The sequence below is a fragment of the Oncorhynchus clarkii genome, chromosome 2 (assembly GCF_045791955.1).
Source record: "Oncorhynchus clarkii lewisi isolate Uvic-CL-2024 chromosome 2, UVic_Ocla_1.0, whole genome shotgun sequence".
In the NCBI taxonomy this organism is placed as follows: Eukaryota; Metazoa; Chordata; class Actinopteri; order Salmoniformes; family Salmonidae; genus Oncorhynchus; species Oncorhynchus clarkii.
The window spans coordinates 57,797,778-57,813,565 of NC_092148.1; the positions used below are offsets into that span (position 1 = coordinate 57,797,778).

General features: G+C 43.0%; 1 protein-coding gene across 2 annotated transcripts in view; it reads left to right on the forward strand.

Moving 5' to 3' along the window:
* Nucleotides 1-15,788, forward strand: part of LOC139370552 (cytosolic carboxypeptidase 4) — a 259,601-nt gene that overhangs the window by 108,101 nt on the left and 135,712 nt on the right. For both annotated transcript variants that reach the window (XM_071110131.1, XM_071110122.1), the window contains exon 2: nt 12,852-12,922. In XM_071110131.1, coding sequence (XP_070966232.1) covers nt 12,869-12,922 — 54 coding nt within the window. In that variant the 5' untranslated portion in view covers nt 12,852-12,868. The remainder of the gene's footprint in view (nt 1-12,851; nt 12,923-15,788) is intronic.

A 15,788-nucleotide genomic window follows, 5' to 3' on the forward strand; every position in this document is an offset into this window, starting at 1 on the left:
TTGATTACACACAGGTGGATTGTATTTATCATCATTAGTCATTTAGCTCAACATTGGATCATTCAGAGATCCTCACTGAACTTCTGGAGAGAGTTTGCTGCACTGAAAGTAAAGGGGCTGAATAATTTTGCACGCCCAATTTTTCAGTTTTGATTTGTTAAAAAAGTTTGAAATATCCAATAAATGTCGTTCCACTTCATGATTGTGTCCCACTTGTTGTTGATTCTTCACAAAAAAATACAGTTTTATATCTTTATGTTAGAAGCCTGAAATGTGGCAAAAGGTTGCAAAGTTCAAGGTGGCCGAATACTTTCGCAAGGCACTGTATCTTCATTTCATATTAGAAAGACATAAATGGCATCTAGCCTTGACAGCAGACATGTTTTGAGATTTTAATTATCTCAGCAATTCAATTTTAAATTCACATTAATTTTGGTATTTTGCTTGAAGCTGCTACTGCAAAAACCATATGAGAAGGTGAAAAATTGGTTTGATACCTTCTAGGTATGTATCTTTTCATGATTAGAGCATAGCACTGGTAGCGTGGTAATTTTAGCTTTGACTGAGTAGTGAGTCATTTGAATACATGACTGTTGTTCTTGTGCCACAGAGGGATTTAGGTAGCTTTAGTGTAAAAGCCAAAAGGCAGTACTTGTGTGTCACCGACGCTGAACACCAGTGCGGGGGTAATTCAACTCCAGGGTCAAATTGTTTCTTATTAATAGCAACTTATTCACAGAGCCATAGTTATCCCTCTGTGTCGTTCTGAGAGGAATCTGTTTGATGAAAGATGCCTTCGGTCTCACCATCCTATCCCACTGCGAACGAGCCATTTGAGTCCTGGTTTACCCTGTGATGTGCTAATTAGCTAGGATTTAGGTTACCTCTAATTCATGCACCTTAACTGGACAAAGATGTCGCTCTGTTGTGGCTCTGCAGATTAGCAATGTGATAGCGCTTCTTTGCAACTGTGGACTAATAGGTCCAATAGCCCTGGCTCGTGCTTCTGTGAGGAAAGATTTGTCTCCACAGCCTGGAGGTGGTTTCTAATTTCCCTCTGAAGTTCAAGGTCAAGTTTACCGTCTTCCTCCTCCTTGAGTTATTTTCAACAACGGACTAGTCACCTAGGGAAACAATGCTTTAAAGGGACAAATTACTTTCTTGCTTCTGAAATATTAGTAGGGTTATCTGGGGTGTTGATATTCGCTGATATTGGACCTGTCAGAGAGCCAGTGAAACTTAATGAAGCCAAGGCTCCCATAATGCCACGGCATTCGTCCTCAGATTTGTTTTATGACATACTAGGTTTCAATCTCCCACCTAAATATAGCTGCTGGAGCCAAAACAAGAAATTACCATCTGGTCACCTTGTCATCAGTTGACATTTTGACCTGAGGAACTGAATGTTTAACCCCTATTTTATAGTCATCCAATACTAAACATACAGGACGTCTTTCAGCAATTTCTGAAGCAGTAAGCAGTCATTTGACGTTTACAGCCACAAGCCACAAATTCCTACAAGATCTCAGACGCAGGTTGTAGGTTAGATTTAGGAGTGGACATCCTTTATGATTTGACACCTGTCTTTTTAGGGGTCTATTTTAACAAACCAAATTCTTTGCACTGGCAGTAGTGCTATAGGTTTGTGGGTCTACTATTGTCACAACCAGAATTATGGGCGCAGTAGCTGGTGGTAGCACGAAAGTGCTGGGTTTCGATGAAAAAACAATTTGAAGGTGTGTTGACCCCTCACTGGCCAATCAGAATGGCCAGTGTGGTTGCTTCAAGTTGTGTATTTATGGTCTTTTATGTATCACATTATCATCAACTCCAATTCAAATGTTAGTCTGTTATAGCCTAGTTTGTTAAATAGCCTACGGTACCAAAATAACAAAATGTAGGCCTATCCCATATTTGTTAAATATGTTGAACTTGTTTTTGAACTCTAATTACATGGCTTCAATATATTGTTAACATAGCCTTTGCACTGATATAGGCCTACTGTAAAATGAATTATGTATGAGCCATAGACAAGCCAAACATTGTCAATAAGCAAGATTAAATTCACTATTGATAAGGCCTAAATTGAATAAAATAAACTTGTTTTAAATAGGCTATGTGTAAATACAGTTGCAGGCACCATAATTGCTCCCTGTGGGCATATCATATTGGGCCTAAGACAGCGTAGACTATGGGGGGTTTTACACACATCCAAACTTTCCACATGAGCTGGAAAAATATCCAATATAAAGAGAAAGGGGAATGTCCACTCACCATTACTGCCCCCAAATATATATAGCTATAGCCTACCATCGCCATTGACATGGCCACCAAGACGTGTTTCACAGCAAAAAGGGAGTAGCCCAGGAGATGGTGTAACCTTTCAGACCGTAACTTTTCAGATGACAACCTACACACCGGAAGGCAATGAGGGCAGAGGGACTATCTGAACGCTAGCATCCTAAAACGCTAACTGGGCTACGACTATTACATGGCTCAAAATGATGTTAAATATTAGGCTTCATACTTTAGCTGGACAACATTATTTTATTGTGAGGCGTGAATGAAGCTTTATAGGGACAACTTGGCTCTACAGTCTATTACATGTTTGAATTTTACAGCTCATCAGGGCCGTTTCTATGCATAACCAACATAAGCAGTTGGCCAGAATAGATCGGCAGTTTTTCTCATGTTTTGTCAATCACTGCCATTCAGTCACTCAATTGATAGCTAAGTTAGCTAGCCAGCTATTTAAACCTTGTAATTGTTACAAGTTTTAGAAAGCTGGCTAGACTAACTTACCTCATGGCTAAATTACTTACTGGGCACTCAAGGCACATGCCAAGTGGCCCTGACCTCCAGGGGCACCCATTAATTGATATCATATGAAGATGGCATAAGTAATTGCAAAATGTATAGAACTGCAGGGAATTAGCCTTAAAACTGAAAAATCTTCTCTCCATCCAATGGTAAAATGTGTAGAACTGCAAGAAATGTGCACGCTTTTCTCTCACCCCCCCCAATTCCCAATTTTTGTTTTTTTGAATCGCAGAAAATGTGCTTTAAAACAGCAACATTTTCTCTACGCCCCATGGCAAAATGTGTAGATTTGTAGAACATTTACTTAAAAGCTGTACATTTTTCTCTCTGCTCCCAATAGCAGGGCCACTAAAACATTTTGCCCACAAGGTGGAGGGGCCCCCAACCAAATCTTGCTTAGGGCCCCTAAAACGTCTATGCAACTCATGTAACCATTATATTCTATTGCCTGCATATACAGTACTTGATGACTGTATTCAATGTCCTTTTAGTGTAAGGAGGATAAAGACAAATTTCATTCGCACATTTCACAGGACAAACTGTAATCGGAGCACATCTTGATGTCTACATATAAAGTACTCATGTTTTGTTGAAATGTTCGGGTCATCCATTTGATGCATGACCACAAATTGGCTGCCCACTGTAGCAAAGAAAACTAATAATAATTGTCAGACTATAATGTTTAATCTTAACACAACAAATCCTTTTGCATCTGTGTCTGTAACCGATAGAACACTGGGGCAAAGGTACACTTTTTAATCTGTTTCATAAACTACCATTCTGTTAGATAGTCTCCTACGCTGAATATGTTTTCTTTTTTCAAACGTCTGAAGACTTGATGGCTAAATTATGCCCTTAGATTTAGAAGGCGTAAGAACACACTTCACGGATAAGAGCACACCACTTATTTAGTGTAATGTCCTGTACCAGGTTTCTATGACACTATCACAGCAGATTATCTTTTCGTTGGATCCCCCTGTTATCTCAAGTCTATTTTCAATGTAATTGTCTTCCTTCGAATATCAGACGTAATTTGGCAAAGAATAGCTTCATTTCAATCTGCTTCCTCACTTTAATTATACAGTATGTTACCCCATAGGCTACACTGTGCAGCCTTCTCGTTCATTGTAGGCTCATACTGTAACGAATCTCTTCGTCGTCTGAGGAGGAGTAGGAAGGATCGGATCAATATGCAGCGTGGTAAGTGTCCATGTTAATTTATTAGACAGAAAACTACTACCCACAAATCATAGTGGGAACACAGGCTACCTGAGTATGGTTCTCAATCAGAGACAACAATAGACAGCTGTCTCTGATTGGGAACCATACCAGGCCAAAAGCAGAAATACAAAACCTAGAACAAAAACCTCGAATGCCCACCCCAACTCATGCCCTGACCAAACTAAAACAGAGACATAAAAGGTCAGGATGTGACAGTACCCCCCCCCCCCCCCCCCCCCCCCAGAGGTGCGGACTCAGGCCGCAAAACCTAACCCCATAGGGCAGGGTCTGGGTAGGTATCTGTCCGCGGTGGCGGCTCTGACCCCACTCCACCATAGTCTTGGCCCACATAAGTGGCGCCTTTGGAGCGGCGACCCTCGCAGCTGACCTCGGACTGGGGACCCTTGCAGCGGGCCCGAATAGCCGGACAGGCGGGAGACTCCGGCAGCGCCGGCGTGAAGGGCGGCTCTGGCAGCGCCGGAGTGAAGGGCGGCTCTGGCAGCTCCTGACTGACGGGCGGCTCTGGCAGCTCCAGACAGGAGGGAGGCTCTGGTAGTTCCGGACAGGAGGGAGTCTCTGGAAGCGCTGGACAGGAGGGAGACTCTAGAAGCGCTGGACAGGAGGGAGCACCTGGAGGGAGGAGACGGAGAGACAGCCTGGTGCGTGGGGCTGCCACAGGAGGCCTGGTGCGTGGAGGGGGCACCGGATGGACCAGACCGTGGAGGCGCACTGGAGGTCTCGAGCACCGAGCCAGCACAACCTGTCCTGGCTGGATACTCCCCGTAGCTGGCGAACAGGGGACACCGTGCGTAGGGCTGGTGCCATATAACCCGGGCCGAGGAGACGCACTGGAGACCAGATGCGCTGAGCCGGCTTCATTACTCCTGGCTCGATGCCCACTCTAGCCCGGCCGATACGAGGAGCTGCGATGTAGCGCACCGGGCTATGCCTGCGCGCCGGGGACACGTGCGCCTCACGGCATAACACGGTGCCTGCCCGGTCCACCTCTCGCCACGGTAAGCACGGGGAGTTGGCTCAGGCCTCCTACATGACTTAGCCACACTCCCCGTGTGCCCCCCCCAAGACATTTTTGGGGCTGCCTCCCGTCCCTGTTGCGCTGCCATGCTAACTCCTCATAATGCCGCCGCTCCGCTTTGGCTGCCTCCAGCTCCTCCCTGGGGCGGCGATATTCCCCAGCATGTGCCCAGGGTCCATTACCGTCCAAAATCTCCTCCCAAGTCCAGGAGTCCAGAACCCTCTGCTCCAGGTTACCACGCTGCTTGGTCCTTTTTTGGTGGGTGATTCTGTGACGATTCTCCTCCTCTTCTGAGGAGGAGTAGGAAGGATCGGATCAATATGCAGCGTGGTAAGTGTCCATGTTAATTTATTAGACTGAACACACAAAACAAAATAACAAAGTGAAAGGAAGAAACAAAACAGTTCTGTCAGGTGAATACACAAAACAGAAAACAACTACCCACAAATCATAGTGGGACCACAGGCTACCTAAGTATGGTTCTCAATCAGAGACAACGATTGACAGCTGCCTCTGATTGGGAACCATACCAGGCCAAAAGCAGAAATACAAAACCTAGAACAAAAACCTTGAATGCCCACCCCAACTCACGCCCTGACCAAACTGAACAGAGACATAAAAAAGGACCTAAGGTCCTTTGTAGATATGGCCTCCTTGGTCCACTTGACGTGAGAAAAAGTGTACCTGGTACGTACTCTGAAGGCTGTGGTGTAATAAAGTTATATCTGGTCCTAGCAGCTGGCTGCTCTCCTCTCTGGTTCCATCTCCGGCCAGTTTCATCTCCCTGCCAGCCTGGACTGTGTCGTCAGGAGGAGGGTCAGGGTGAAACATGGTGGACTACTCAACCCAACTGGCGTCTCCATTCTGACGCCACCAACACGTACAGGAGGCCTATACATCAAGCACATATAGGCTATACACTTATAACACCTGCGCGCGAGCACACACACACATACACACACACACACACACACACACACACACACACACACACACACACACACACACACACACACACACACACACACACACACACACACACACACACACACACACACACACACACACACACACACATACAAACACGCAAAACACCCTCTCTTTCTCTTGCTCCCTCCCACTCTCCCTCAGATCGACACATTCTGGAGCCGGTCTTTCTCTGGCTCATTTGGCGTTAGGCAGTGGCTCATTTATTTTCCATCTGTTTGCTTTCATTAAGTTATTTCTGATTTATTGCTGCATTTGCAAGTCAATGGCTAGCAAGGTTACGTCCCTGCACCTTTCACTATACAGTAGAAAGGAATATGAACTCTCTATTGCATTATTTGCTGTTGTGTTAACCGTTTATGTTTAAAAAAGCTTACAGCTAGATAATGCTTCAAAAAATGTTATTTGGTTATTGAATATGCTATATTAAGATGAATGGATTCTATTTACAGTATAGGAAGTGTTTTATGTACAGTAGAGTTGTATCCAGACTGTTTTGCCTGTAGGGATCATAGCACTTTGACTAGACAACAACAGAGGAGAGAGAAAGTCTAAACACAGGGTGCTTCTATTAGGGTTTTTTTGGGGGTGGGGGATGAAATCAAGCCATGTGTCCTGTCCTTCAGCCTGACCCCTTGTGGCCTGTGGAGCCTTGGCTCTCTCCGCTGGTTCCCTTTGCCACCTTAATCCTCACTGTCACCCACCTGCCTTACGGCCAACTCTTTAGCCCATGAACTTCACAGTGCCCTTTGCATCCCCGTTAAATTCACAGTGGTAATCCCAACCTGACATCATTCAACCCATTCTGTTCTGCCCAAGGATTCCCGTCTGTCGGAGTTTGTCTGCTGAGCACCCTGCTACAGGTCCAACAGGCAGTTGGGATTGGTCTCTGAAGACCGTCAACACATGGATGTGGCTTAGCATAGCGGAGAGAGTATTTTAGGTGTGTGAATAATGATCTCCGTCCCCTCAGCAGCAGGTCAACAGCACGTTGGATTTAGGGCGCTATCTTTGGTTGGATAGTTGAATGGTTCAAAAGAAGAAGGGGGGTGTTGTGGGGTATCCGTTGTCTTCGGGACGAGTGTAAAAGGGGGTTAATGCAGGAGGTGGTGGGGGAGCTGTATACCCAACCCAGCCGACCCCAGCAAGATCAGGCATGTCTCTGTATAGTCCACTACTCTGCAGGGAAGTCAATTCCCAACCGTGGAATCACTCATCCTCACTAGGCTCAGTCAACTGTATTTTCACTAAACCTAATTGTATTAACACAGTCATTTGCCTTGTCTCTTTTATCAGAGCAAAATGCCTTTTACGGATAGTTTTACAATCTGTACAACTTTTATCAGCTGGGTAATGAGCCAGTCAGATTGATTATGACTTCATCAAATGTTAAATTGAAACTCTCTTATGATGACAGAAATACAAATTGTGATGGCTTGTAAAATCTGTGTTGTTAACAATATAATCGCTGTAGTCCTGCAAACATTATTCCACAGATATTGCTATCAGCACCCACTTTGAACAGAGCTCTCTGACAGGTGGTCCCTCACAGTACACAATGTTTATTTTGGTGTACACACATGAAGACACTTACAAAACAACTACATCCCAAGTTGCCCATGTTGGATAATGGTACACACTTTTTGTAACAAAGTTGGTATTATCCGTACACAACACTTCTATAGCATTACCAGTTTATTACCCCCATGATTTGATTAAGCAAGGAAAGGTATACTGGCCTCTAGTGTTTAGATTGGGCTGCGTGCACCATATGCAATTTCAATACTGAACAAAAATATAAACGCAACATGTAAAGTGCTGGTCCCATGTTTCATGAGCTGAAGTAAACAATCCCAGAAATGTTCCATACGAACAAAAAGCTTATTTCTCTCAAATGTTGTGCACAAATTTGTTTACATTCCTGTTCATGAGCATTTCTCCTTTGCCAAGTTAATCCATCCACCTGACAGCCGTGGCATATCAAAAAGCTGATTAAACAGCATGATCATTACACAGGTGCACCTTGTGCTGGGGACAATAAAAGGCCATGCTATGGGTTATGGTATGGGCAGGCATAAGCTATGGACAACGAACACAATTGCATTTTATCGATACCGTGATGAGATTCTGATGCACATTGTCGTGCCATTCACCCACCGCCATCGCCTAATGTTTCAGCATGATAATGTATGGTCTCATATCGCAAGGATATGTACACAATTCCTGGAAGCTGAAACTTTCCCAGACATGTCACCCATTGAGCATGTTCTGCATGCTCTGGATCAACACGTATGAAAACGTGTTCCAGTTCCCACCAATATCCAACAACTTCGCACAGCCATTGAAGAGGAGTGGGACACCATTCCAGTGGCCACAATCAACAACCTGATCAACTCTATGTGAACTCTGTGAAAGAGGAGTGACTGGTTTTCTGATCTATGCCTCTACTTTTTTTTAAGGTATCTGTGACCAACAGATTCATATCTGTTTTCCCAGACATGTGAAATCATTAGATTAGGGCCTAATCATCTTTGAAATTGTTGCATGTTGCATTTATATTTTCGTTCCATGTACATTAGGGACCATATGGGCAAGCCATACGAGCATTCCAAGCGCCCCACTGTGAAACTATGCAAAGTGTTCCCAAGACATGACATGTCTTTTAAATAGAAAATGGATATGAAAGTTTATACTTCTCCTGAAATACTATAAATACTACCTGTCCACAGTTTGATAATTTCCATAATTTGCATCAATTCGTATTAATTTCCTAAGTTAAGCAGCTAAAGTTCTGCATATATTATAGAAAAAAACTGTAAACCCAGAAGAGCCACTCTTCAGGACATTATCATAAGGTTTGACATGCTAACAACAGGTTTTTAGACTCTGATTTATTCTATTGATATCTAATGCCAATCCAAAAAAAGTATTGGATATCTAATGCCCACCAAATTCAAAGTGGTCCATCAAAGACTATTAAACATTGACCATAATGACTGACATCATTGGTTCGAGTCTTATTTTAGCTCAATAACAAGCAACATCTAAGGAAATGTACCCTCTGATGAACAGCTGAAATCCATATGGCGTTATAGAACATCTTAGCCATTCGTCACTCATCTTTGGTGAGGATGGGTAAGCTAAGCCTCCCTGTTTTATCAGCCAGCGCTGTACACATCCTCTGGCCTTGAGTTGGATCTCGGTCACCGCTATCAGAGCACACAGCACCTTGTTTCCCTAGACATCGGTCTGTCTGGACGATGTCTTCTAGGAGATCATGACTGTGCTGTGTACTGTAGTGGTTGTCTGGACGTAGAAGTTGACCTTCAATGTTACAGTGATCATAGAAAAACTATTGTAAAGCCAGTCAAACAACTGAGATAAAAGCAGTTGATTAAACAGTTGATTCTTTGTGTGCTCTCCAATGACACATCAACGGTAGGCCTATGGGGGATTCCTATTTAGATTTGTCCACATTCAGAAATGAATGGAAGAAAATTGTTAGTGAAATCGACATACTACTCATGTTACAGAGCAAGCTTCATATGACACCAATACTTACTTTGTAGCACATACAGTACATAGGAAACATTATGAAGTCTTGAAGGAGGCCTGGGTAATGCCAGAATGTCAGAAATATTCTAACTTCAATGAAATATTTCCTAATTATGATTTTAGATACAAATGTCAAGTATAGGTCAGCAATCCTTCCTCCTAAGGACCATTCTATGGATTCAATCGTGGTCCTTTTTAGTCCTGGTTTCGTGAAGAATCACCATATGGGTTGTTAGATAGCTCAAAGTATCAAAGGCCTTATACTCAATAAAGGCAAAATACTATGCTCTAAGACCTCTCTCAACACTCAATAACACAGCAAATGTGAAAACCGGGGTACTGAAAGGTAGAGAGAGAGAGAGAGTGAAGATGGTGACGTGATAGTACGTTTGAAAGTTTATGTGCCGCTCGTTGTGTCACATTACATAATTTACAGTCAGGGCCGGCTCTAAGATGATAAATCCTTGTGGGCAGTCAGACATTTTTTTGTCTGTTTCAAGCTTGGTTACTGCAACATGACATTTTGGGTGGGCAATGCCCAACCCTGAACCCCCTAGAACCGGCCTTGTTTACGGTTCTGTTCTGGTTGTGTTTGTGTCCTAGAACTGGTGAGTGGGTTACCCTAAACTAGCAGCAGATCATTATTATCCTCAGCATTGCATATATTCCTTCAGAGCGAACACCATGTTCCATTCATCCGTTAGTGCCAGAAAGTTCCTCTTGACATACCCTGCTGTCATCGCTCATAATTTACAGCCTCTCCTGTCCATCCTTTCTCGAATCCACATGGTAAAAATAGCTCAGCTCATACATACTCACTCTGTTCTCCATAGCCATACACTGATGGGGTTTTGAGGAGGAATAGGACCCATTACAGTGTTGTCATATGATTTGATGAAACACCATCGTTATATGACATTTTAATGAGCTCTATAAAGATGATCCAGGGCTTGGGGAGGATGGCCAATGTCACAGGGAAAGAATTCTCTTCCTGTGGGCCTTTAAAGGGAGTTTTTTTAGAAGAAGCCAGTGTGTACAATTTGAGGCACTGATTTCTCTGTCAGCCCACCAACTGCGCTTGAGTTTGCCTTATTGGCTCCATTGTCGCTCCCCTCCCCTCGTTCTACCCAGACGCTGCCCTCTTCACAAGGGCTTGAGCCAAAGACGTGTCAATCCCAACCACTGTAAACGTAAGGGAAACCTAAAGAAGAAGAGTATCAGTTTTCAAAAGCAAGGACACTTCACCTTTGTATGATCGTTCTCATGAGAACGTGTCCAGCTTGGGCTTTCGTAACAGTATCTTCACCGAGGGCCCTGCTGGCCCTGTTGGCTCACTTGTGGAACAGCATTTAGCACTGAATGTGTTGCTTGCAACGTTTCTTAAAGCAGAAAGTTCTCAGTCTTTTTCTGTATGTCACTCACTGTATGTGTCACGCACATTTCTGTTAAAGAGTTAGGTATGCAGAGACCTTGCATTATGTGGATAATCATAAATAGGTTGACACCAGCAGATCAAATTTGAATCAGGTAAAAATGAATTAATCTAACACAGCAATGGAAAACAATATTGAGGAATAGTTTTCCTTCACTGTTGATTTCCCTTACCTAACAACTATCTCCAATTTAAGCAAATTGTTTGTTTAATAAACTATCTGCTACTGTAATGTGTCCTTGTTGTTTGCTGTGGTTAGCTCGACCACTCTATCCCCATGACGCCATTCACACTACATAATATTTCCCAAACACAAATAATCCGACGCCAATCACACTTTGCCTGTGGAGGATTTGAAATGCCACTATGCATGTGAGACATTTATCCCCTGTAAGTGTGAATAGACTAAGCATTATAAGCAGTTAAATACCATGTTGCGTTTGTATCTCCTATTAAACCTTAATGTGTTGGTTGTGTGGCTGTTTATTAAATAGTTGTTACCACTGGATGTGTGTGACCTATTGTTCATTAGTGTTGCAAAATGGCAAACAAAACTGACGCTTTTACCATAGTTTCAAAGTGAAAGGGTAGGTGTAATGTCTTTCATGTTCTCATTGTGTCATTCATGTTAGCTTCAATAGAGCCCCACAGTGGAGGTGTCATAATACCCATAAAACCTAGCGGTCAGGCAGGGAAATAAATCTCTCTCACGGTCAAAGTGACTTTTATCAATATATTCAGCTCTCTCAGATTCAAAAATTCTAATTTGCATCAAAGTAGACATCATGGAAAACTACAATCCCTGCAAGCTCATGCACGTCATCTCTATCTGACAACTTTGCTAACAGGTATTGGGTCAATTTAAAACTTGCACAGGTCAGTTTACAGAATGTTCCATTTAATGAAATGTAGCTAATTTATGCATTACTACATTTAGCTAACATTAGATAGTTAATCCAGAGATTCTTACCTTTGCCTCGATTCAGCAGTCTCGTCCAGATCATCATGGCATTTGTAGTTCTTTATGATAGCCACATTAGCAGTTAATTAGTATTTCGTTTTTTTGAGGCATCAATACAGCCGAATATGTTGATAAAAGTCACCTTGTACGAGAGAGATTTACATGATTATCAAAACACCATGCCTACACGAAACACAGCCCTTATTTGAAGTGTTTCTAAAAATCCCTTATGGGAAATGTTAATGGTGGAAAAACGATTGGAACCATTTCCCTGTTAGACCGCCAGGTTTTATGGGTATTATGACTCTGTGGTAGTCTATAGTTACTAACCAACATCCTGAAAGTTTTTAAATGCATCTGACGAAACACTAACTATTAACATGGATGATAGACAGTTGTGTTTTGTTTTGTTTCCCATTTGTCTGGTCAAGCTTCCCCCTCCACCCAACACACACACCCCCCTCCACCCAAACGTTCTAACTGCACACACACTCCTCTCTCTAGCCCCTGTGTGTTTTCCTAAACCAGGGCGGCCTCCTGTGGAATGCAGGGCTCCGTTTAATCCCTGAGTCTTGTCAGGCCTTTTTTTTTATAGGAAACTCATCTCAACGTCCAGCAACAAATGGAGCACAGGGATTTATCAGTGGAGATAGAGTTTCAGCCTGCAGCTGAACGCCCCTCTCTCACAGCTCCACTAGGCTTCCTTGTTAAATTAAGCCACAAGGAGACTGTGTGTCGCTGCTGCTGCTGCTAGTCTCCTTGGCTGGGTCTGTGTGTGTGTGTGAGGTGGGCTTGATTCTAGCCTGATCTTCCTTTCTGTTTCCCCTGTGTACCTTCAGAGCGAGTACGGGCCAGCATGGCAGCCCCCGGCAGCTCCAGCGGACTAGAGGTTCTCCTGTCTACTCTGCAGGTAGGAACACACTGGGTCTGGGACTGTGTATGTGTGTGCCTGTCACGTTGTGTGACTGTGTCTCTGTTTGCTCACGGTCGCTGATATGGCAGTCTAAAGTGGAACGCTCCAAATAAAGTGGGCAGGGGATCTGCTGACTGACGGGAAAGGGACGCTAGGCTAGCAACACGCACTTTCTCCGTAGAGCTGAAAGAGGAAGATAAATGGAGAGCTTGGGACTATAAGGTTCTATCTGCATTTTTGTCAAAATGTAGTTATTGACATAGCCTTGTTCTGATCAATGTTCTCTACCTACTGTATATAGTACTCTAAACACCCCAAATCATGTTGTTAAGTTCAAAAGAATACTAAATACAAATCACTGACACCATTCAAACCAATGAGGGTTCGGAACTTTAAGGCCAATTATCTCAGAATTCTATTTTTGCAGATAGCACCTTATAGTTCCAAGGTCTCAGAATGGTGATCATAAGCATCAATACCCAGAAATTATTACCTGGAAACATGTTCACAACTTTCACTTGCCAAACAGCTACTGTTCGTACAAATTAGCACCGGGCATAGATCACTCTAGTATTACACAGACAGCTAATAATGTAGCTTACTGTGTAGCTTCTAGTAATGTAAGTTTCAATTTAGATTGTGTTCAAATCATTTTTATGAGATGGTAAACACATTTCCATTTAAATGTTAGTATATTGTATAGTCGCAGTATTTTAGTGTACTGTTAGTCAGTGTCGAGAATACTGTCATTTATACACTCCTAACTGAATTAAATAAATGGTGAAAAATATTTTCCAATAATTGGTTTGTGCCCACTTTATTTAAAGTAGCTAAACTAGTTCATAAATCAGTTTGTGCAGTTTACATGACATTAACTTGTGTATGAAAAAGCTTGTTAAGTGAAATGCATGACCAGCTGTATGAAGGCCGGCAGAAGGCTGGCGGCCAGATGTCAGTGGGGATAGCTAGCTATACTGTAGCTGTTCTGGTGGGAGAGGAGCAGAGGATTACAATATAGAACGGATGGTGTGTGAGATATTATCTACAGCCCAGTGAATGCAGCTGATCCCTCTGTACTGCGGTTGTCAGGATCCACATTTAAAACCAGTTTCATAATGTTATGTTGTTGGTGCTGTTGATGCATTTGGTTCTGTTGAACCACAGTTGTCAAGCATGTTGGTAGACTATTCGTTATTTTTTCCCCCACGAGTTTGTAAGTAATTACATTTTCGATTATGTCAAAGCTGTTATATGTTTTGGCCTTCACGCTTGTCGTGTATTTGCAGTAAAAAAAGTATGAAATTAGAAAATAGTATGAAAATAGAATTTCGTTATAACCAACTGTATTTCAAATGTAAACAACATATAAACAACATAAACATAAACAACTTTGTATTCTTATATAAAAATGGACAACTTTGTATTTTTTAAATATTACAATTTTTACCATGCTTGTTGGTAGAAACAGTTTTTTATTTTGACCGAAGTAGACAGTAGGTTCTCTCTTAATTTGAGTAATAAATATTAATTCGATTTCTGATCCACTTCCCAGCCATGTATCCTGATCTGGTAATGAATTATGATAGAGCACACTGACAACACCATTAATTCCAATGCTTAGCCGGAGACAAAGTGTCGCCCCCCACAAAGTAGCAGTCACCAACTGTTATCATTAAGTGGCTAGTCTCACAAATACACTGGCCTTGGTGTGCGGCTGTTGGTGCCTGTATTGCTAGCACCAGTAATTCATATATTCATGTCATATACTGAACAAAAATATAAACGCAACATGCAACAATTTCAATGACTTTACTGAGTTACAGTTCAAATAAGGTCAATTGAAATAAATTCATTAGGCCCTAATCTATGGATTTCACATGACAGGGCAAGGGCGCAGCCATGAGTGGTCCTGGGAGGGCATAGGCCCACCCACTAGGGAGTTTTTCCCAACAAAAGGGCTTTATTACAGACAGAAATACTCAGTTTCATCAGCTGGCAACAGCTCTGGTGGACATTCCTGCTGTCAGCATGCCAATTGCACGCTCCCTCAAAACCTGAGGCATCTGTGGCATTGTGTTGTGTGACAAAACTTCACATTTTAGAGTGGCCTTTTATTGTCCCCAGCACAAGGTGCACCTGTGTAATGATCATGCTGCTTAATCAGCTTCTTGATATGCCACACCTGTCAGGTGGACGGATTATCTTGGCAAATTTGTGCACAAAATGTGAGAGAAATAAGCTTTTTGTTTGTACAGTATGAAATATTTCTGGGATCTTTTATTTCAGCTCATGAAACATGGGACCAACACTTTACATGTTGTGTTTATATTCTTGTTCAGTATCAAGGTAAGACCCAGATGCAGACTGTCAAAGTAGCACTGTGTATTGTTGCAAACAGGGGCAGACAAAGACAGGTCAAGGAAGGCAGGGGTCGAAAATCCAGAGTAGGCAGAGGTACAGGACGGCAGGCTCAGGGTCAGGGACAGGCAGGGTTCAGTAATCCAGAGGTGGAGCAAAGGTACAGGACGGCAGGCAGGGTCAGGCAGAGAGGTCAGGCGGGCCGGTACAGGGTCAGGACAGGCAAAGGTCAAAACCGGGAGGACCAGCAAAGAAAGGCTGGGAAACAATAGGACCTGACAGGAAACCGCTGGTAAGCTTGAACGAACAAGACGAACTGGCAACAAACAGACAGAGAACACAGGTATATATACACAGGGGATAAAAGGGAAGATGGGCAACACCTGGAGGGGGGTGGAGACAAGCACAAGGACAGGTGAAACACTGCATCTCAATGCTAAAGGCGTCACTACAGACCCTTGTTTAATTCCAGGCGGAATCACAACCGGTGGTGATCGGGAGTCCC